The sequence below is a fragment of the Panulirus ornatus genome, chromosome 9 (assembly GCF_036320965.1).
Source record: "Panulirus ornatus isolate Po-2019 chromosome 9, ASM3632096v1, whole genome shotgun sequence".
NCBI classification, from domain to species: Eukaryota; Metazoa; Arthropoda; class Malacostraca; order Decapoda; family Palinuridae; genus Panulirus; species Panulirus ornatus.
The window spans coordinates 27,473,935-27,497,165 of NC_092232.1; the positions used below are offsets into that span (position 1 = coordinate 27,473,935).

The 23,231-nt window shown below is 42.9% G+C and overlaps 2 protein-coding genes across 5 annotated transcripts in view; one reads left to right on the forward strand and one right to left on the reverse strand.

Annotated features, from left to right (window-relative positions):
* LOC139750295 (carbohydrate sulfotransferase 4-like) overlaps positions 1–17,167 on the forward strand; it is a 159,538-nt gene extending 142,371 nt beyond the window's left edge. For all 4 annotated transcript variants that reach the window (XM_071664915.1, XM_071664916.1, XM_071664917.1 and 1 more), the window contains exons 6-7: positions 1,406–1,581; positions 8,199–17,167. In XM_071664915.1, the coding sequence (XP_071521016.1) occupies positions 1,406–1,581; positions 8,199–8,925 (903 nt within the window). In that variant the 3' untranslated portion in view covers positions 8,926–17,167. The remainder of the gene's footprint in view (positions 1–1,405; positions 1,582–8,198) is intronic.
* On the reverse strand, positions 15,014–23,132 carry Prdm13 (PR/SET domain 13). Its single transcript, XM_071664914.1, has 3 exons — positions 22,157–23,132; positions 20,080–20,350; positions 15,014–19,730 (listed from the first exon to the last, which is right to left on the reverse strand). The coding sequence occupies exons 1-3, from the start codon at positions 22,442–22,444 to the stop codon at positions 18,604–18,606; spliced, it is 1,686 nt and encodes a 561-aa protein (XP_071521015.1). The 5' UTR covers positions 22,445–23,132; the 3' UTR covers positions 15,014–18,603.
* Between the last annotated feature and the right edge of the window lie 99 nt (positions 23,133–23,231).

Here is a 23,231-nt window from a genome sequence, read left to right on the forward strand (position 1 = left end):
ACCTCGCTAAAGCGGGAGACAGCGACAAAGTATAATGAAATGAATAATATATATATATATATATATATATATATTTTCTAATTTTCCAAAAGAAGGAACAGAGAAGGGGGCCAGGTGAGGATTTTCCCTCTAAGGCCCAGTCCTCTGTTCTTAACGCTACCTCGCAAATGCGGGAAATGGCGAATCGTATGAAAAAAAAAAAAAAAATATATATATATATATATATATATGGGGATGTATCAGGAACATCCCACATTGGAAAAGAAAATACGAAATAGAAGAGCCGGTATATTTCGGTCTAGAGTCGAGGAACAGACGGGCAAGGCCTAAAGTTAGGTCACGTGACCGGCCACCAGACTTGACGATCAAGGTCACGGACCCCAACCCTTGACCTCAGATACCTATGACCCACCGACTGACCTGAGGAGAGGTTGGGGATAACCCTCTGAATGACAGAAGCCAAGATCAGATCACGTGACCACTGCCCACATGACAGGTGGAAATTACAGGTAGAGTTAATGAAAGCAGAGTCTACTATTTCTCTGCTAAAGGTACAATGAGACCTATATATCAGAGTTGTCCCAGTCAATAGTGCGACCCTCATTTTGAATATGTTGCAAAACAGCAGAATATGCCAGGCCGTCCTTAACAGCATGTTTATGTTCAGTTATTCTAGTGCTTAGACTACGGCCAGTTTGACCAATATATACATCATTATATATATATATATATATATATATATATATATATATATATATATATATATATATATATATATATATATATATATTGATGAAACTGGCCGTAGTCTAAGCATTATATGTGAGCATAAACATGCTCTTAGGTACGACCAGGAAAATTCTGTTGTTTTAAAACATAAAAATGAGGGTCGCACTATTGACTGAAACAACTCAGTAAGTGAAGGCAGTGCACTGAGCCAGCACTAAAGTGGCTGTCAAGTTCCTAACCTAAGCTCAGGTAGGTGACTTCTTTCTGCCCACATATGTACGTACTTTGCTGGCCTTCATTCCCGACACACTTTCACCTCACACATAACAGTCAACGAATACGACTCATTTTTTAAGATTTTCTTGCGATGCCGCTACGCGGTCACCCTGGCTTTTTGCAAGACCTCGTCATAGGTACTCGTAGGTAGGTAGGTAGACATGCAGGTAGGTGCTCAGGAGGCGGGAATATCTGTATCTCGCTGGTCTAGAGTGATAACCTGGTGGGTCATCATAATTCATCCCTCAGCACGTGGCCTGTGACCACTGGTCGTGCTCAGTCCGCTTCACTGTCTCCGAAGTGTATTTCCTCCCCGATATTTGACATCTTCAGGGCTGGAGTCCTTACAGCGTCTTCAGGTTGTGGTCCGATGACGTCTGATTCCTTGACACTTCTTCAGATTGTGATCGCGACGACGTGGCGCTCAGGCTCGACGTTCCTGGAGGAGCTCCTGTCGGCGCACCCAGCCGTCTACACCTACTACGAGCCCCTCACGCAGTACGGTCTCCACCAGATCAGGGACGGCGATGACTCGGTCCAGGCTCAGAAGCTTATCCACAATCTCCTGACCTGCAGGTAGACGTGATATCTGTGTTTGTAGCCAGCACCGGTACCGCACGCAGTCTGTGACAAGATGTAACACTAGCTTTTGTCTGCAAACTACACCTCTATGTTTTACATAAGACACCTACATACTTAATTTACAAAGCCCCATGTTGTAGTGGTCAGTGTCGCTGACCTACAGTCTGCGGGTCTAGGATCGAGTCCCAGCAGTCGAATCACAGTCATCCCAGCCGTGCTTAGTGGAACAGGTGCCTGGCGTAGGTGATGGAAACAGGAAGTTGAAGGTAGCTGGGAAATATTTTTTATCTCCTATCTCCAGGGAATATCGTGTGTGTGTGTGTGTGTGTGTGTGTGTGTGTGTGTGTGTGTGTGTGTATATATATATATATATATATATATATATATATATATATATATATATATATATATATATATATATATATATATTACACTTTGTCGCTGTCTCCCGCGTTAGCAAGGTAGCGCAAGGAAACAGACGAAAGAATGGCCCAACCCACCCACATACACATGTATATACAAACACGTCCACACACGCACATATACATACTTATACATTTCAACATGTACATATATATACATATACATATATATATACATACACAGACATATACATATGTACACATGTACATAATTCATACTTGCTGCCTTCACTCATTCCCGTCGCCACCCCTCCCCCCCGCATGCGCGCGAGGCAGCGCTAGGAAAAGACAACTAGGGCCACATTCGTTTACATTCAGTCTCTAGCTGTCATGTATAATGCACCGAAACCACAGCTCCCCTTCCACATCCAGGCCCCACAAAACTTTCCATAGTTTACCCCAGACGCTTCACATGCCCTGGTTCAATCCATTGACAGCACGTCGACCCCGGTATACCATATCGTTCCAGTTCACTCTATTCCTTGCACGTCTTTCACCCCCTGCATGTTCAGGCCCCGATCGCTCAAAGTCTTTTTCACTCCATCTTTCCACCTCCAGTTTGGTCTCCCACATCTCGTTCCCTCCACCTCTGACACATATATCCTCTTTATCAATCTTTCCTCACTCATTCTCTCCATGTGACCAAACCATTTCAAAACACCCTCTTCTGCTCTCTCAACCACACTCTTTTTATTACCACACATCTCTCTTACCCTTTCATTACTTACTCGATCAAACCACCTCACACTACATATTGTCCTCAAACATCTCATTTCCAACACATCCACCCTCCTCCGCACAACCCTATCTATACCCCACGCCTCGCAACCATATAGCATTGTTAGAACCACTATTCCTTCAAACATACCCATTTTTGCTTTCCGAGATAATGTTCTCGCCTTCCACACATTTTTCAACGCTCCCAGAACTTTCGCCCCCTCCCCCACTCTGTGACTCACTTCCGCTTCCATGGTTCCATCCACTGCCAAATCCACTCCCAGATATCTAAAACACTTCACTTCCTCCAGTTTTTCTCCATTCAAACTTACCTCCCAACTGACTTGTCCCTCAACCCTACTGTACCTTGCTCTTGTTCACATTTACTCTCAGCTTTCTTCTTTCACACACTTTACCAAACTAAGTCACCAGCTTCTGCAGTTTCTCACCCGAATCAGCCACCAGCGCTGTATCATCAGCGGACAACAACTGACTCACTTCCCAAGCTCTCTCATCCACAACAGACTTCATACTTGCCCCTCTTTCCAAAACTCTTGCATTCACCTCCCAAACAACCCCATCCATAAACAAATCAAACAACAATGGAGACATCACGCACCCCCGCCGCAAACCGACATTCACTGAGAACCAATCATTTTCCTCTCTTCCTGCTCATACACATGCCTTACATCCTCGATAAAAACTTTTCACTGCTTCTAACAACTTGCCTCCCACACCATATATTTTTAATACCTTCCACAGAGCATCTCTATCAACTCTATCATATGCCTTCTCCAGATCCATAAATGCTACATACAAATCCGTTTGCTTTTCTAAGCATTTCTCACATACATTCTTCAAAGCAAACACCTGATCTACACATCCTCTACCACTTCTGAAACCACATTGCTCTTCCCCAGTCTGATGCTCTGTACATACCCTCACCCTCTCAATCAATACCCTCCCATATAATTTCCTAGGGATACTCAACAAACTTATACCTCAGTAATTTGAGCACTCACCTTTATAAATATATATATATATATATATATATATATATTATTATACTTTGTCGCTGTCTCCCGCGTTAGCGAGGCAGCGCAAGGAAACAGACGAAAGAAATGGCCCAACCCACCCACATACACATGTATATACATACACGTCCACACACGCACATATACATACCTATACATTTCAACGCCATTTCTTTCGTCTGTTTCCTTGCGCTACCTCGCAAACGCGGGAGACAGCGACAAAGCAATATATATATATATATATATATTTTTTTTTTTTTTTTTTTTTTTATACTTTGTCGCTGTCTCCCGCGTTTGCGAGGTAGCGCAAGGAAACAGACGAAAGAAATGGCCCCCCCCCCCCCCCATACACATGTACATACACACGTCCACACACGCAAATATACATACCTACACAGCTTTCCATGGTTTACCCCAGACGCTTCACATGCCTTGCTTCAATCCACTGACAGCACGTCAACCCCTGTATACCACATGACTCCAATTCACTCTATTTCTTGCCCTCCTTTCACCCTCCTGCATGTTCAGGCCCCGATCACACAAAATCTTTTTCACTCCATCTTTCCACCTCCAATTTGGTCTCCCTCTTCTCCTCGTTCCCTCCACCTCCGACACATATATCCTCTTGGTCAATCTCTCCTCACTCATTCTCTCCATGTGCCCAAACCATTTCAAAACACCCTCTTCTGCTCTCTCAACCACGCTCTTTTTATTTCCACACATCTCTCTTACCCTTACGTTACTTACTCGATCAAACCACCTCACACCACACATTGTCCTCAAACATCTCATTTCCAGCACATCCATCCTCCTGCGCACATCTCTATCCATAGCCCACGCCTCGCAACCATACAACATTGTTGGAACCACTATTCCCTCAAACATACCCATTTTTGCTTTCCGAGATAATGTTCTCGACTTCCACACATTTTTCAAGGCTCCCAAAATTTTCGCCCCCTCCCCCACCCTATGATCCACTTCCGCTTCCATGGTTCCATCCGCTGACAGATCCACTCCCAGATATCTAAAACACTTCACTTCCTCCAGTTTTTCTCCATTCAAACTCACCTCCCAATTGACTTGACCCTCACCCCTACTGTACCTAATAACCTTGCTCTTATTCACATTTACTCTCAACTTTCTTCTTCCACACACTTTACCAAACTCAGTCACCAGCTTCTGCAGTTTCTCACATGAATCAGCCACCAGCGCTGTATCATCAGCGAACAACAACTGACTCACTTCCCAAGCTCTCTCATCCCCAACAGACTTCATACTTGCCCCTCTTTCCAGGACTCTTGCATTTACCTCCCTTACAACCCCATCCATAAACAAATTAAACAACCATGGAGACATCACACACCCCTGCCGCAAACCTACATTCACTGAGAACCAATCACTTTCCTCTCTTCCTACACGTACACATGCCTTACATCCTCGATAAAAACTTTTCACTGCTTCTAACAACTTGCCTCCCACACCATATATTCTTAATACCTTCCATATATTATTTTTTTATTATACTTTGTCGCTGTCTCCCGCGTTTGCGAGGTAGCGCAAGGAAACAGACGAAAGAAATGCCCCCCCCCCCCCCCATACACATGTATATACATACGTCCACACACGCAAATATACATACCTACACAGCTTTCCATGGTTTACCCCAGACGCTTCACATGCCCCGATTCAATCCACTGACAGCACGTCAACCCCGGTATACCACATCGCCCCAATTCACTCTATTCCTTGCCCTCCTTTCACCCTCCTGCATGTTCAGGCCCCGATCACACAAAATCCTTTTCACTCCATCCTTCCACCTCCAATTTGGTCTCCCTCTTCTCCTTGTTCCCTCCACCTCCGACACATATATCTTCTTGATCAATCTCTCCTCACTCATCCTCTCCATGTGCCCAAACCACTTCAAAACACCCTCTTCTGCTCTCTCAACCACGCTCTTTTTATTACCACACATCTCTCTTACCCTTACGTTACTCACTCGATCAAACCACCTCACACCACACATTGTCCTCACACATCTCATTTCCAGCACATCCATCCTCCTGCGCACAACTCTATCCATAGCCCACGCCTCGCAACCATACAACATTGTTGGAACCACTATTCCTTCAAACATACCCATTTTTGCTTTCCGAGATAATGTTCTCGACTTCCACACATTCTTCAAGGCTCCCAGGATTTTTGCCCCCTCCCCCACCCAATGCTCCACTTCCGCTTCCATGGTTCCATCCGCTGCCAGATCCACTCCCAGATTTCTAAAACACTTTACTTCCTCCAGTTTTTCTCCATTCAAACTTACCTCCCGATTGACTTGATCCTCAACCCTACTGTACCTAATAACCTTGCTCTTATTCACATTTACTCTTAACTTTCTTCTTTCACACACTTTACCAAACTAAGTCACCAGCTTCTGCAGTTTCTCACATGAATCAGCCACCAGCGCTGTATCATCAGCGAACAACAACTGACTCACTTCCCAAGCTCTCTCATCCACAACAGACTTCATACTTGCCCCTCTTTCCAAAACTCTTGCATTCACCTCTCTAACAACCCCATCCATAAACAAATTAAACAACCATGGAGACATCACACACCCCTGCCGCAAACCTACATTCACTGAGAACCAATCACTTTCCTCTCTTCCTACACGTACACATGCCTTACATCCTCGATAAAAACTTTTCACTGCTTCTAACAACTTTCCTCCCACACCATATATTCTTAATACCTTCCACAGAGCATCTCTATCAACTCTATCATATGCCTTCTCCAGATCCAGGTGTTTGCTTTGAAGAATGTATGTGAGAAATACTTAGAAAAGCAAATGGATTTGTATGTAGCATTTATGGATCTGGAGAAGGCATATGATAGAGTTGATAGAGATGCTCTGTGGAAGGTATTAAGAATATATGGTGTGGGAGGAAAGTTGTTAGAAGCAGTGAAAAGTTTTTATCGAGGATGTAAGGCATGTGTACGTGTAGGAAGAGAGGAAAGTGATTGGTTCTCAGTGAATGTAGGTTTGCGGCAGGGGTGTGTGATGTCTCCATGGTTGTTTAATTTGTTTATGGATGGGGTTGTTAGAGAGGTGAATGCAAGAGTTTTGGAAAGAGGGGCAAGTATGAAGTCTGTTGTGGATGAGAGAGCTTGGGAAGTGAGTCAGTTGTTGTTCGCTGATGATACAGCGCTGGTGGCTGATTCATGTGAGAAACTGCAGAAGCTGGTGACTTAGTTTGGTAAAGTGTGTGAAAGAAGAAAGTTAAGAGTAAATGTGAATAAGAGCAAGGTTATTAGGTACAGTAGGGTTGAGGATCAAGTCAATCGGGAGGTAAGTTTGAATGGAGAAAAACTGGAGGAAGTAAAGTGTTTTAGAAATCTGGGAGTGGATCTGGCAGCGGATGGAACCATGGAAGCGGAAGTGGAGCATTGGGTGGGGGAGGGGGCAAAAATCCTGGGAGCCTTGAAGAATGTGTGGAAGTCGAGAACATTATCTCGGAAAGCAAAAATGGGTATGTTTGAAGGAATAGTGGTTCCAACAATGTTGTATGGTTGCGAGGCGTGGGCTATGGATAGAGTTGTGCGCAGGAGGATGGATGTGCTGGAAATGAGATGTTTCAGGACAATGTATGGTGTGAGGTGGTTTGATCGAGTAAGTAACGTAAGGGTAAGAGAGATGTGTGGAAATAAAAAGAGCGTGGTTGAGAGAGCAGAAGAGGGTGTTTTGAAATGGTTTGGCCACATGGAGAGAATGAGTGAGGAAAGATTGACCAAGAGGATATATGTGTCGGAGGTGGAGGGAACGAGGAGAAGTGGGAGACCAAATTGGAGGTGGAAAGATGGAGTGAAAAAGATTTTGTGTGATCGGGGCCTGAACATGCAGGAGGGTGAAAGGAGGGCAAGGAATAGAGTGAATTGGATCGATGTGGTATACCGGGGTTGACGTGCTCTCAGTGGATTGAATCAGGGCATGTGAAGCGTCTGGGGTAAACCATGGAAAGCTGTGTAGGTATGTATATTTGCGTGTGTGGACGTATGTATATACATGTGTATGGGGGTGGGTTGGGCCATTTCTTTCGTCTGTTTCCTTGCGCTACCTCGCAAACGCGGGAGACAGCGACAAAGCAAAAAAAAAAAAAAAATATATATATATATATATATATATATATATATATATATATATATATAGTTCCTTTATCCGTCCATGTGAAGGATTTTTACAGTTTCACGTAAGCAGAATATGTCATATGGTGTACAAGTGTCAGTCAGCCTGTCTGCCACGTATGTGTTGTGAAGATAACTCTTCAAGCCATACTGATCATTGTTTGATGGTTCTTGTTGCAAGGTTCTTTTGATTTCTTCTGAGGTGGTTTTAATGAATGGATGTCGCTTTTTCATACGAGCTAATGTAGAACTTTTCCCTTAGATTTCACGGCAATGACGAGTATATGGTGACAGTGCAGAGGATCAAAGAAATGGTCTCCCGGAACACTCTGATCTGGAAAATCTGCAGTTCTAAGGACTGGGGAAACGCCCTCTGCTTCAACGACGTCTTCCTGAAAGGGGCTTGCGAGCTCTTCCCATGGATCACCATGAAGATCGTCAGACTCCGTCTCAAGTTCCTGCGACCGATCCTGGAGGACAAGAGTCTGAACGCGCGGATCGTGTACCTGGTGCGTGACCCCAGGGGTGTGATCAACTCCCGCACGGACACTGTCCAGTGGTGCAAGACCAAGGACTGTTACGACCCGCAATATCTCTGCAGCGATATGAAGGACGACCTCCCGGCGGCTCTGAAACTGCAGGAGGATTTCCCCGGGAGGCTGTACATCCTCAGGTACGAAGATATGTCCCTGAACCCAGTCAACAAGACACGTGAGCTGTTAGACTACCTCGGCTTCGATTTTGACCCGAAAATGGAGGAATTCCTGGCCTCGCACACCACGACGAACATCGACAAGCCCTGGAGTACCTCACGAGAGTCCAAGAAGCGAGTGACTTATTGGGCGTCGAAGCTCTCCAGCGACAAGCTACAAGCTGTGCAGACTGCGTGTGATGGGGTGATGAAGCGATTCGGTTACTTGCCCGTCACCTCCACCAAAAACATAAGTTTGGACAAAATTTTAGGGCCGCTCGAGCTGACGAACCCGTGATAATCGACTTTCAAAACGATAAACGGGGATAAATCAACTCTATTGTTTTCCACAACTACAGACAATGTTATGCTTCCGATGTGGAAAGAGAGATCAGTTGAAGTTTTGTGTTAACAAACACTAATGTGTCATACAGATACTACGGTTACCACAAGAACTCATCAAAATACTTTGTTGTGCCTGTGGCTATTTTCCCGATGAGGAAATAAAAAGTAAAGGCTGTGAAGAAAGGGGACTAATTTGATCGTACTTTCGTTTTCTTTGTAACCATATGTGATGCGAGCAGCGGCGGATTGTGTGTTACTGGAAGCTTCTGAAGTGTAATCTGTCTGGGCGGCGTAGGTTCTGAAGCGGAGTAGAACTCAGGGTTTGCTGTGAACATCTTTCATGTGAGTGTCCGTCAAGTCGTCAGCAACACCCAAGTGATAATGTCAGTGGCTACAGCTAATCCATAAGTACGTCGAAAAGTTATACTGTGACGTCACTGGCATCAGTTAATGACTTGCGACATCCAAGGAACGTCATAATGGACGTCACTGGTATCATTTGGTCTAAGGTAATTTCAGGGACATCAGGTAGGCAACAATGTAGGCTGCAGCTTATCGCAGCGCAGGCGCCTGAATCCTGTGGCTTTCGACTGGCACTCGTCACTCGGGAAGATTACATCCTGTCGAGACTTGATGACCATCACCTTTCGAGAGGAAGTCAAACAATCTAATGAGCGCTTATATCACACAACACAAGCGGTGACATCATCTCGACTCTTCAAGGAGTCAACTCGATCACTGACCTGTCCTTTATATCCTAGGCCTCACGGGTATCCCACAGTAGGCCCGGCTTTTAACTACATTTGCGCCAGTGTCCAGTGCCTTACACAAGGTCAGAATGCAAATACATGGCCATTTATAGTGAACAACGTTATGGACATTTTTCGCTTGGAAGAAGCAGTTCCGCTGAAAAGTGCAAACATCTGTTACAACCAGTGTCAAATGAGTGTAACATCTGCTACAAGTGTCAAATGAGAGCCTCTGGGCTCTTTCGCATAGCCCTTAACACATAACTTTAGATATCATTGTAGATGGACTAATTACCGAAGGCTGGGGATGTATCTTTGTATATTTAAGTATAGAACATGTAGTATTTACATCCTGTACACTACTAACCCGTCCATAGTTAATGTGGAGTACATTCTCTCGAACAGTGATTCGGGATTAACCCACGGAGCGAATGGTTCTCCCGGTCGCGCCCCACGGTACCTATATATGTAGGTTCTACCAGTGCTAGCAAACTGATACGTGTTATCCCAATTCACGTAAGAAGTCGAAGAGGAACAGCTGACGGGTGACGGGAATACACGTATGATGTAATTATAGGGATCTGGAAAGGCAGTGTAAGGAATATATTAGCTTTACAATGATAAAGACGAACCACTGTGTTTACAGCGGGAAGACCGCACAAAGGCAGGAAGACCTACATATGGTAGCCACCACCATGGGGATGACGTATTCAAGTGATGAACAACACTGAAAGATGAGTAGCCACCAGGGTTATTTTTTTTCTTTATAGCAACCGACAAAAAATGGTGAGTAGGATGCGCAATCATGACCACGTAAGATAAAGGTTATGACAATTATGAATTGAAGTCTGAGATATTAGCCGTTGTGTTAGACTAGTAGTTAGTTCCCAACCTCTCTCAACCCAGCGCCCTCTGACAAGAAATAATGATGGCTGAACCTCCCTCCCCCCCAACCCAATTTCATTTATATCAAGAATACTCTTCTTATAAAATTTTTAAATTCTTTGAAATGATCGACAAACCTACTAACAAAACCTCAACTTTGATAAGCTTAAAAGGCTATTCTTATAACAACCACAAAAATGTGAAATGAATTAAGTTCTTCTATCACAGAACATCAGTGGAAAAGAGACACAAGGAGACAAGTTTCTTTGTTCCTCTCTAAATATAATTGTCGGTTCAGGATCAATGACAACATTTCCTTGGCAAGAAAAGCAGTAGAGTCTAATGTTAAGTATTTGCAAGGAAAGTAAATGATTACAGTTGTCATAGTAATACGTGCCATGGAATACCAATATGTAGTACACCACAGTTATGCATACATAAACACACACACATACACACACACACACCAACTTCAGTATATAAGCACATGACAAGAAAAATTCAAATTGCATTGGTCTAAGTAGGGTGTTTAGAACAGTGCATGCATGAATTTGTTATTTTATCTCATGTGGTGGCTGCTTATGTAGATGAGGTGCGGCTCGAGAATTGTGGTTACAATTTGTATTGTGAGGACTTTTCGGCGATAGTATCCATTTACAAAATTTGGTTACTTATTCGTGATCCGTCCCGGTGTTTTCCAATCAAAATTTTGCTAATGGTATGTCCATGTGACATTAAAGAAGTGCCTTAAAGCTTCAAACATATATGTATATATATATATATATATATATATATATATATATATATATATATATATATATATATATACTACTTCCAAACAGTTAGTGTTTAAAGCTCACATTTTCTGCTATGATAAATTTCATAAGGTCAAGGTGGCTCTAAGGTCGGGTAAAACTGTTTTTGTTCTTGTTACAGCTAACTGGATGACTACGTCTGACAAAAATAACATATTCTCAGAAATATATATATATATATATATATATATATATATATATATATAACGTAAAGGAGGGTTATTCCGCCCAGCCTAGCCCGCAAGGGAGGTAACGCTCCACAGATTGCAGCAGGGAGAGCTAAAGGAGCGCTTGTTATCATTCTAACAACTGTTGGAACTGTCATCTTTCCTGTTGAAGTGGGTTCTCTATCATTCCTCCCATGACCAATGCGAAGGTGACTGGATGTACTGAAAACCAGAAGCGTGTTTTACACGTGTACGAAATACCTGAGTTATACTGAAGCCACTTGATTAGCCAATATACACAGTATATACGCGGCTTGTAATCGATGAAATCTAAAGACTACAAAATATTCTTGCCTCATCATATCATTAAAAGAGACTGCATTATTCACTCTATATATTTTGTGCAGGCACTTCTTTGAAACATGATCTACTTGTTCATGGCTTTTAAGTTAAGATGCTACCCTTGATTTGGACTTCAATAAGGTGGTGGGATGATTGTGTATTTTACTATAAAAAGTAGAACGTAAATCCCGTCAGTGTATTTTCTGTGATGCAATGTATGCCACTGTCCACTTATATAGATATTCGTAATTACTTTAAGACGCTTTTTTTAAAGGGTCCTGGTTGTTACCACTGGACCTCTTTTCTAAGAGCTCCTGCAGTTCAAAGCTGCGTTTTACTCAACAGCAGGGATACGAGAGACCCCTTAGAATCAAGATTTTTATCGAAACTTCAGTTTCATCTAATGAAGATGATTCAGTCTCGTCAAAGGTGACTTTTCACTTGTGTGTATATATCATATTCATTTCTTTAAGAGATGCATATAACATAATTTTGTATACAAAAGATAAACTTTCATCAGAAAATTATGCATTATCGGAAAAAAAGTAAATTTGCAAGTTTACTGGTAAAGAACTTAACAGTTCCACTGGTCTGTTAGGTTGAGGCGAAAAAAATCATATCTGAATTTTCTACATGTTTTTATATACCCTATGCTGATCCAGCGCTATCAATTTTCAGAAAGCATCTGCTCTGTGCAAAAATTGGAAATCATTGCGACTTTTTGATTCACATACTTCGACCAGTGCCACTTTATTTTAATCCATACTTGTACTAGACTAGTTCACTTAATCTAGCGCCTTGCTTTTATCGCCTAGATGCAGGACAGGCCTCACGCTAAGATCAAAAAGGTTAAGAGCAACACGCACGCTGACAAATATACATGTGGAATCGGCCGGCAGTGACGTCCCGCGAAATGTGAACATAAGAATTTCGAGTGTTTTATGATAAAAACGAAAAGAAAACTCAGCATAAATGTATATCAGACAGCCAGAGTAGCAAGGTAAAAGGTAACATCTACCAAACGTAGTCGGGCATTTGGGTGAAATCTGGCACATCCAGTCAAATGTATGCCTTCATTTACGATAGTTGCTGTCCATGTAAGCTTAGCATATAATAAATGGTCGAAAAGGGGACCAGTCACTATATTTACACTTATCCATGCCTTCGGCAATTACTCTTCATTTCCTCTGTAGGTGATTACTGTCCAACAGTTCTCTGCGAGTGACCCACACACCGGTCCTGTTTATTCATCTAAGATTGTTCCATGTTCATTTGTATATTGTGGTGCTCTCTACTTGCTGAAGTGGATTTCTCACTAGAGAAACACATTCTTTATGAACACACTGATTTTGGTTGAACTTGAAGAGCACAGGATACTAGGTGTACCATAACCTTTTCTTTCCTGTTATACCTTTATATGGTTTGTTCTTTACATTTTAGTTGCTTTTCACAAGCATGCATGAAATTCAGTGTGATTTTTTTTTTTATCTGACTTTAAACTTGCACTTGTTATATTTTACCATAAGCAATTAGGCAAAGATTGTATGTTCCTATGAAAAGTTTTTCAAATTTACCCTGTTATTCTTGTGATTTCAATAATTGCTGACATGGAATTGGCACAGGATTTGTGAAATCGCCAAAGCCCCTATATCCTACAAGCTTCCACATTTGCTGCAGTGGTAATCTTTGTCCTTTCACCGATTCATTCACACAGGTGTTTGTATGTAACATTGCACTGTCTTGTGATATCACTAAGGTGGCCAAAAGTATGTTCATTTCTATATATATATATATATATATATATATATATATATATATATATATATATATATATATATATCAGCATAGAAACCGATACCTCTGTAATCTTAGTAATCACAGTCTCAATTTTTGCTCAAAAATTACCATATCTGCCGTCCAGCAGCCGTGTATAATGTTACTACCGTTGGTGATTATTTTGCCGGGGTCAAATATTATTTTGCCGACTGGCTTATTTTCAACACAAATCCCTTGCACCACCTCTGAGTTGAGGTGGGCGAGGGTTTTGAGGTTGCTTAGGGTCAAGGACACTACTTCCTTCCTCGATAGGGGTTAGAAAATGTTGAATGGTTTGATTTTCAAGGTAATCCAAAACTTTAACAAGATGGTGACGGGTGTGAGCTCTCCCGCTAACCCGTGGACTTATGTAAATGCAACCAGAATTGTTCTTTTCATCTCATCAGAAATGATACTTGTATGCAAACACTATTCTGTTTGAAGTCCATAAAATCTAGCAATAAAATGAAAATAAACGGACGCACTACTTGCCCCACCGGCAAAATAATCACTGCATAGTGTTTAACATACTTTCGTTGGAATATAACTTTTGGGTAAGGATCTTAAATTTTACCTAGAATCTTTGCGGTAATATAAGAATTATGAAGTCATCTTGTTTAACCCAGGACATGGGAATCCTATAGCTGCAACGCTACACTCCAAGCACTAGACGAGAAGGTCCTATACAAACTGACGTTGATAGAGCCTCGCCGATGTAACTTTTCACTTATATTTACTCATTTATTGATAGGTATACTAGGATCACTTTCTAAGAAAGGGTCCCTTGTGTTACCCAGAACCTCTTTCTGCCTTAGGCTGCGCTACTTTCAGCTGCAGGGAAATACTGAACTCCTTTGGAGTGAGAAGCACTTTGTCAAGCCAGTACTCCAAATGATACACAATCGCCGAAGGAAACTTTTCACTCAAAGTGTAACTCTGGCAAGACTGTATCAACGGCTGTTGACGTGACGAAAAGGTATCTTGCTAAATTTCCTTTAGTGAATGGGGCCACAGGGTAATATAATAATAATAATAATAATAATAATAAAAAGTAATAATAAAGGTAAAAGTACCTGTTTGGAAGTCGAAATTATGCTTTTCCGATGGTTTTTGATGAGTTATGCACGATGCTACCTACATATCTACCGCAAATCACTTTAATCGAACGATAAAAAGGGGGGGGGGGGGAATCAGGGTTTTGGGCAGAGGAAATCACAAAATGCAGTTATTTGCAATGAAAATGGTCAGAATCGTTGAAGACGTCAAAAACCATCGGAAAAACAATTTCAACCAAACCAACCCTAGCTCAACAATCGTTGGTTATCCGAAACTGTGAAACATATATATATATATATATATATATATATATATATATATATATATATATATATATATATATATATATATATTACCGGACTCCGCCTGCATAATGTTACACCGTAAGTGAAAAGTCACCTCAGTTAGCTGTATGACTGAAGGTACAGTCTCGACAAAAAAAAAATCTCACTCCAAAGGAGTACACATTCCCTGCCACTACAAGTCTCGCAGTATGACCCAGGCTGCAGCAGCCTCTGCAAACAAGTCCTAAGTTATATCAAGACTCTTAGAAAGAGATCTATGTAACATTGGTGTTGAAGCTTCATAATATTTACCTTTAAGAACCACTATGCACTCAGTGTATATAAAACAAAATGAGTTAAACTCGTGACCACATTACAGCAAATAAGCATATAAAACATTTCTTGTAAGCAAGGAAATTATAGCTATCATCAACCTGACCCCCAGTCGTCATTCTACAGTAGTATATACATACTTGGATATAACCATTATATTCATCATTTCATGTTCAGTAATTGTTTACTTTCCATGAGCCACTAATTTTTAACTACACATTATCAATTTGGTGCTGGTTAGGCGAAATCTGAATGAAGATTGACTTCTAAGCCTTATAGTATAAAGAACCCTATACAGTGAATCAGACTTTAGACATCATTAAATGGTATAAGGCAATGTCGTACATATGTGACCAAACCAAACCAAACCTAACCATGGATGTGTTGTACCTTAGTTGAGGTTTGATTTAGTTTGGCTGAAAGCACACGGCTACTTACCTTACTTCAATGGCAGACAACTGGAACAGCAAGCAAAGACCTGTCACAAAAAGTCCACATGCAAGCAATATCGGCCATGTAGCTCGTTGCGTTAGTTTCTATTTTCAGTTTAACACAAGGATATCTGTGCGGATTTATAAGAGGCACAAAACTCTCGCCCATAGGGCAGTTTGCTGTATAATGCACCATTTTGTCAAGGTAAAACCCTCCAACACTGATAATCTGAAGCGATGTTGGTCGATAACGTAGACACTTTCAGGCACAATCAAAACAAACGTTCCTTAACGTGGCTGAAACGAAAATGCAAGTGAAACAGCGCATGCGCAAAGCAACCGAAAATACAAGATGAAATTAATTTTAGATATACATTCAAAACTGAAAGTAATTAAGAAAGAAACACTTCAAGAATTTAGTTATAAAAAACCTATATATATCTGAAATACCCTGATGGACTGTACACTATGAACATTAGTGGAAGTTTACAAAATAGTGTCGTCTGCAGACTCACGCTGAATTTCATTGTTTTTCAGTATCAATTATTTTCCATTCTTTATTTACATATGAATTTTTCCATACCTCGACAAGTGAAAGATTTCTAACAGAAAATGGTGGTGCGAGGAAAGTGAATAATTACCGTTAATCATAAAGCTAGGACAATACGTGCAGTGGTTACATTGATAAATACTTAGAGTTAACAGTTAATAGGCTTACCTATTGTTGCTGCTCACGTCTTCATATCCTACCCATAATTCTCTCTTTCTCTCATTAAGCAGTGGAAAACGCTCTTTGTATTTTTCAAATTCCGGATAACTATATGAATGAATATTTTTATATAGTTGGAACCATTGTGATGAATGTCGGAGTACTGACAGCCATTCATGTAGGGTGAATGTATACAAAGCTTATTTGAATATGAAGGAATCAATAGACATATATAGTGTGCTGATGCAGTGTCTGCTGTTCATATTTGTTCATACGTCACGCTATCCATTTTTTTGTAAAACGCTTTGAGATTGCTGGATTTATTTTTATATATTTATTACAAAAAAATACCAACAAACACCCTAACCTTAGATGTAGCACAGGATGATGCATCCAGCATTGATTTGTATGTCTATATACACGATTTGACACTACCGCAGGGCGTGGAGCCTGTGTTAGTGGGTGGATTTCAAGAAAGCATAATTGTGTTAACGAATGCCATTTTCTGTTTTGAAGTGTCGGTGGTGGTGTAGAGAAATCTAATGTCTCAGAGTACATAATAAACAATCTAGTCTAGATGTCTCTTGTTTATAAATGAATTAAAGAATATTGTTGTTTTATTTCCCTATAATTACATTCTTTAAAATAAAAATTTATCTTTCAAGCTTGACATAAACCATGTTACAAAACTGTAAAAAAATAAACATGCAAAAATAATCATTGGAAAAATATATTGAAAATATTCATACTTGGTATATCACAGAAGACTGGCACTTTGATTTGTACATTATCAATATACAGCTGTATATCTTCACGTCACAGGCCTTGGATAGATTCAGAAGTCGAAATACTTACATTATAAAGACAAGTTCACCACACTATATGAAATGTGATTACAAACATTTACGTTCACACGTAAGAAAGTTCTCGGGTTTCACTGTTCCCATTACACATTCACCGTTTACAGCATTCACAAGACATCAAAAGGTTGCTATAATACCATACCGGGACGTTCATACGTCATACAGAAGTAACAACGTTCACAAGTAAGACAACTTTCTTCGTTAGAACGTTTACAGGTCAGGTCACTCTCAAGTCACAACCTTCACAGCTCATTTTCCTCAGAGCATTCTAAAGCCAGAGCGTTCACACGTAGGAACTTTCAATATATTCGTATTGTCATATTTAACCTAAGTTTCAGGTTAAATCTAAGTGGTGTTTTGCCGACAAGTACCAGTGGGTCAAACGTTATTTTACCAACTATTGTACTTTATTTGCGACATTATTTTCCCTTGTGCTACGTCTGGATTCAGCTAAGGTAGGCAGGGGTGGTTAGGGGTTAAAATTCACTGGCGTGACTATTCTAACCTAACGCTTTCCCTAGACTTCAAACTAGCAACGGGTATGGGTTCGCGCGTGACCACAGTCGAGTTGCTACAATTGATACCGATTTTTTTTTTCGTCACAGTTGGCATCTTTACATTCATAATTTTTCTAAATATCAAATTTGATGACTTTAGTAATAAAGTGGTTTTAAGAAAAACTGGTCGCGAATAAAGTATTTGACCCACCTGCGCCAAGTCGAGAAAATAACCTTGCGATAAATGTCTTCTTTTCACATTCATTCCTAACAGTAATACCATTCAAACTATAGTACAGATAATACTACGTATTTTAGCTCGACGATTATGTCGAGACTGACTGTGCAGTTTACTGAATTCACCGAAGAAATTAGTGTTCATATAGCCACAACTACTATTAGTAGTATCACTATTGCTCTAACTGCTATTAATCAAGAACCAAAGAGGAAGCACAACCACTGGAAGATACGTTGCTTGAGCTAAACTTTGGCACAAACTTTGACACATTGGGGAAGAAATTTGTACAAGAATGTTCAGGACTCGGGTGACTAACCATAGGAGGGAAGAATTTCCTTGGCACCAGATGGATTTGGTACGCTAGACCGTCCTGAGAGTTATAACAGGTGGATGTGGTCCATCCGACCTGTTCCTCGTTTGCAGACAACTTCTGCAGACTGGTGAGCTCTAGGCAGCATCATGAACGTCAACTTGCACGGTAAAGTCGTCGCCCTCCACCTCAAGGATCTCGTCCTCGTCCTCAGTATCGGTGAGGGGTTGGGCGGAGAGCGGGAGAACATCTGGATGGCGAGAGCGAATGTGTCGGTCCAGGTCTCTGCGTCGCACCAAGACCTTTCCGCAATGGTCGCACCGATAAGGCGTCTCCCCTTCTGCGTGCAGCCTCACATGCTTATTTAGGTTGCTGGGATCACCGAAGGGCCGTAAGCAGACCTTGCACTTGAGCGGCTTGTAGCCAGTGTGTGTGCGGATGTGGATCTTCAGGCCATACTTGCGGGAGTACACCTTGCCGCAGTAGAGGCATAGGTGACCCCTGCGGCTGCGCCCCAGGTTTGATACAAGCGTCTCCATCTCTGCACACGGATCAACCACAGCCCCGGCGGGACCCGCGTCTAGGAGAGGGCGTGTGGTGCCTGCAAGCGGCATGACAGGCATGAAGGGCTGGGTGTTACTGGCACTGTGAGCATGAGGATGTGTGGGCAACAACGTCCCTAACAGGAGCCGTGGATGAAGCAATAAATCTGATCCGTTCGTGGTCTGTGGCCCACCTATGATGAGTGGATGTGCTGTGGACGCCCTAAAGGAAGAGCGAGAGGGTCCCGGCGGTAATAAAGGCCTTGGGAGACTTAAGGCCCTTGGGAGGGGGCCCTCTGGACGTACTCCTACATGGCTACTCACCCGTCGGAAAGCTGAACGAGGCTCCTGTGGGAAGACAGAAGACCTTGGCGAGGATGACCTGGGAGAACTTACGTGGCAGCTGGTGGAATCCGGAGAAACAGGTTTGTGGCCTTTAGGGGATCCCCGCTCCCCAGATACGCCGAGGGAAGCCCCTGGGCAACTAGTGAAGACTTGAGACGGTGGTGTCGGGCGTGTGGGGGACACTGAGACCTTATCAAGGGAGGATGACGACAGCAGGGGCGTAAACCAGGGCTTGGGCATGGTGCGGGCAGGGGGGTCGGAGAGTCGAGCCCAAAGTAGGTGCGGCGCCAGAGTATCGCAGCGGGCCGCCAAGTGTAGCTTCAAGGGGTTTGGCGCCGTAAACTGCCGGTCACAGTGCGGACACACGTACACACCTCCTGAAAAAACCGCACACCTCAGTCAGGTAAAGTAGACATGAACCGTGGTAAGATAGATTCAGGAACACGTAAACTGTACATTCCGTTGATGACCAACAAAATCTACTCGGAAATTAGAGCTAGGAATGACTTAATTCCTTTGGGACTTTATCTTAACGTACTTGATCCTCTTCAGACTTTATGCAGGTCAGTTTATTTTTGTTCCTATACTTAAAATTCCTACTGAAGCATAGGATTAAATCACCAAATGAACTAAAGGCGTGGAAAAGATAAAATCGGAGCCTATACAGAAAAAAGTTCTAGAACTGGAAATGTTCTCGTTGAAGAGATAAACACAAGCACAACTCACTCCTGATGTGGGAAAAGTTGAGGAAGGGGAGACCCAGCTGAGCGGCCACCTCCGACGAAAACCACAATGGCGGCGTCTCCCCAGCCTTCACCGTCCTCGTCAGTGTCACCTTCAGCGTTGTCTTACCAGCCTCCCGCTGCTGGGGGTCGTGAGTAGTGTGGGCGTAAGTCAGTGTAGCAGCCTCAGCATGAACGTCTGTAGCCAGAGGAAGGAGAGGCAGCCATGTTGCCAGTTGTACGTTGTTTGTCGCCACAAGCAAACCATCTTTGATCTGGACGTAGAGCAACACAACTGGTGAGGAAGGACTCTTACATGTCCCGCAGAACCCGAAACCCTGCTCAAACCTAACCCATCGAGCTCGATATAATATCCGTGGTCTAGAGGCCATTATTCATGATGATATCAGGTTAGCTACATTAGCTTAGATCATAAGATTGTTCCATAAAGATGATGGGGACAATATTCAGGAACAAAACAAAATGTGGGGACTGCTAAACTAAGCTAGGCTTTAATAAGACCTTCCAGGGGTTTAGTGGTATTACGAATCAACATTTATATTGTACATTACATTGTATAAGTTGAACTTTGGCCTTAATGATCAATGATGAGCTGTTATCATTCCTTTATCATCCAACCTTGGTAGTTACTTACTGGGGTCTTCACCTTTTAACCATTTCAAAACCAACCGGCTACCGTGCAGAATATTATTATCATGACCCCAGTACAGCTGTTCTCGTGGATGATAAATGGAATAATTACTTCCATGTTTCAATATATTGTATGGTCCGTCAACCTTGGATGTTGTCAGCATCCTTACCTGCCTACACACTTTTATTCTTAACTATCAACTCTCTCGCCATAACGTGGATTTATCTTTGGTTTATGTCATGACGAGAATCCTCTGAAGGAGGAGGTAAGCAAGGTTTTATCTGGGGAAGAAATTCTGGCTATCAACGCTTTCCAACCCATGATCAAAACAACCGTTGTTCAGTGGGTTCGTATAGCCCAAAGCGGACCTATTAAACAAGCGATACACTTACCTAAACCTGACACCGACTTAAACATACCAAACCCAACCAAACTTAATTTGAACTTAACCAACCATCCAAGTAATACACTAAACATATGGCTATCATCAACTCTAACCTACCAGATGCACTCCTCCGAGCCCATTGCCCAACCTAACCTAATATTTGACCAAACCAAATCAACTCAGTTAAATCAAACAATTTGTCAAGCCGGTTAAATGAGAACTACCACCTACTGTAATGAAAGCATCTCAGACAAATTCAATACCTAGGCTATCGAACTCTAAACATCGTACCCTTGCAAAATCAGTCAAACCTAATCTATGCTAACTAAATCCCCCAACCAGATTAAACGTAGTATCAAAACTCAACTCACATCACACCAGAATTCTCTCTGGTTACCGCGTCATGAAGTTATGGGCATGAAGGAGTATTTCATGCAATCATGTGCAAATAGTGCAATAGGCTTCGTGATTTCTAAAAATAGGCTTCGAAATATTCCACTATCAACTTTGTACGGAAGAATATTTTTGCACAATGCTTATACATAAGAAAATCACAGAATTGGTAACGTAAGCACTTTCAGGTTCCTAAAATATAGAGAAATTACGTGATCATAGTCATCTTTGTGATGGCAACATTGCAAGAGATGTTAAGAAGGGTAGCTCCATGGCGATGTACACAACCTTGTAAAAATTTACAAGTAGGTCTTGTCGACTGACGTTACCCATAGCAGATAATAACTAATCAAAAGCATATTAATGAAGAGCAGATGTAGGAGTAGCTTGAATAAGAGCGTAGTCCTGAGTGAGGGAATGGATGGAGTGTGTGGGTCAGTCTGAAGAAATGTGCCAAACCTTGTGGTGTTGGTAGGGTGACCTGCCTCTCTCAGTGTGCAGGGAAGGCGTACAGGACAGAGAAAATATCAGCAAGACTTGCGTGATGCGCAAATAAACAGCGTCAACATAATGAACAGAAAACGTGATAACGGTTCAGCTGCATCGCAAATATCTCAGGTTGGAATGCATATCACCCGTGGCCTCACTCACCTGCAGTTTGAGGACGGAAGCGGCCTGACCCTGTCGCTGTTGACGGAACTTATCCTGATTCAGGGTCAGACTCAGGTCACGGACGGGGTAGGCGGGGGTCGAAACCGCCCTCGGTAGGTCAGCGCTGGCCATGACGTGTAGGGCGGACGTCGGGCTCACGATGGGCGAGGACTCTGTGGAGGTGTGAGTGCAGGTGTCGGAGCGGGCATCTGCGGACCCGGTGTTGGCCGGGGTGAGACACGCGCCCCACTCACGCCCGTGGCCGCCAACCATCACGCCCACGGTCATGCCACAACCTCGCTAATGTTGTCGCCTTTCCTCCTCCTTCCTTCGTTATTCTTCTCAATATTTTCTCTTCGATGCTTCACCTTCCTATATTCTCCTCATCCTCACTTACTTGTCACGCCCTAATACCTTTGTTTTGTTTTCCGGTTCCTTCCGTGTCCGTGGCCTCAGCTCCAGCAGCCAGCTCCTGGAAGGCGTGGTGCACGTGCCGGCCACTGATATACAAGTGTGCGGCACGTGCCCCGCGTGCGGCTATATACTAATGCATGCGCGTGGGAAGCGTCAGCTGGGCCGCACGTGGCACACACCAGCTGGCCCGGGACCTGCCCTACACGAGCCCGGCTGGTCCTACCCTGGTGGTGATGGTGGTAGTGGTCAGGGTGGTGGTAGCGTGGTAGTAAGCTGGTAGCGGACGGCAGCTGAGCCATGGTGGTAGTGCTGGAGAAGCTGAGGCTGGGACGTGGATCATGGCGCCTCCCAGCACTGTGGCCACAGCTCGTCCTCCTCCCAGCACTGTGGCCACAGCTCGTCCTCCTCCCAGCACTGTGGCCACAGCGCGTCCTCCTCACACAGGAAGCCGTCAAGAGCGGATCCACACCCATGCAGACGTGGCCGATGGTTCCGAGACGTAGCGGAGGTGGAAAATAAGCTCACATGAACATACCAAATGGAGGGTGGAAGAATAGCAAGTGAGTGTTACGTACGCTGACATACGTCGAATTTCACGATGATTCTTGACACCCCTGGGAACAAGACAGGAGTCACATTAGGCCACCATAGTGTGGCATCA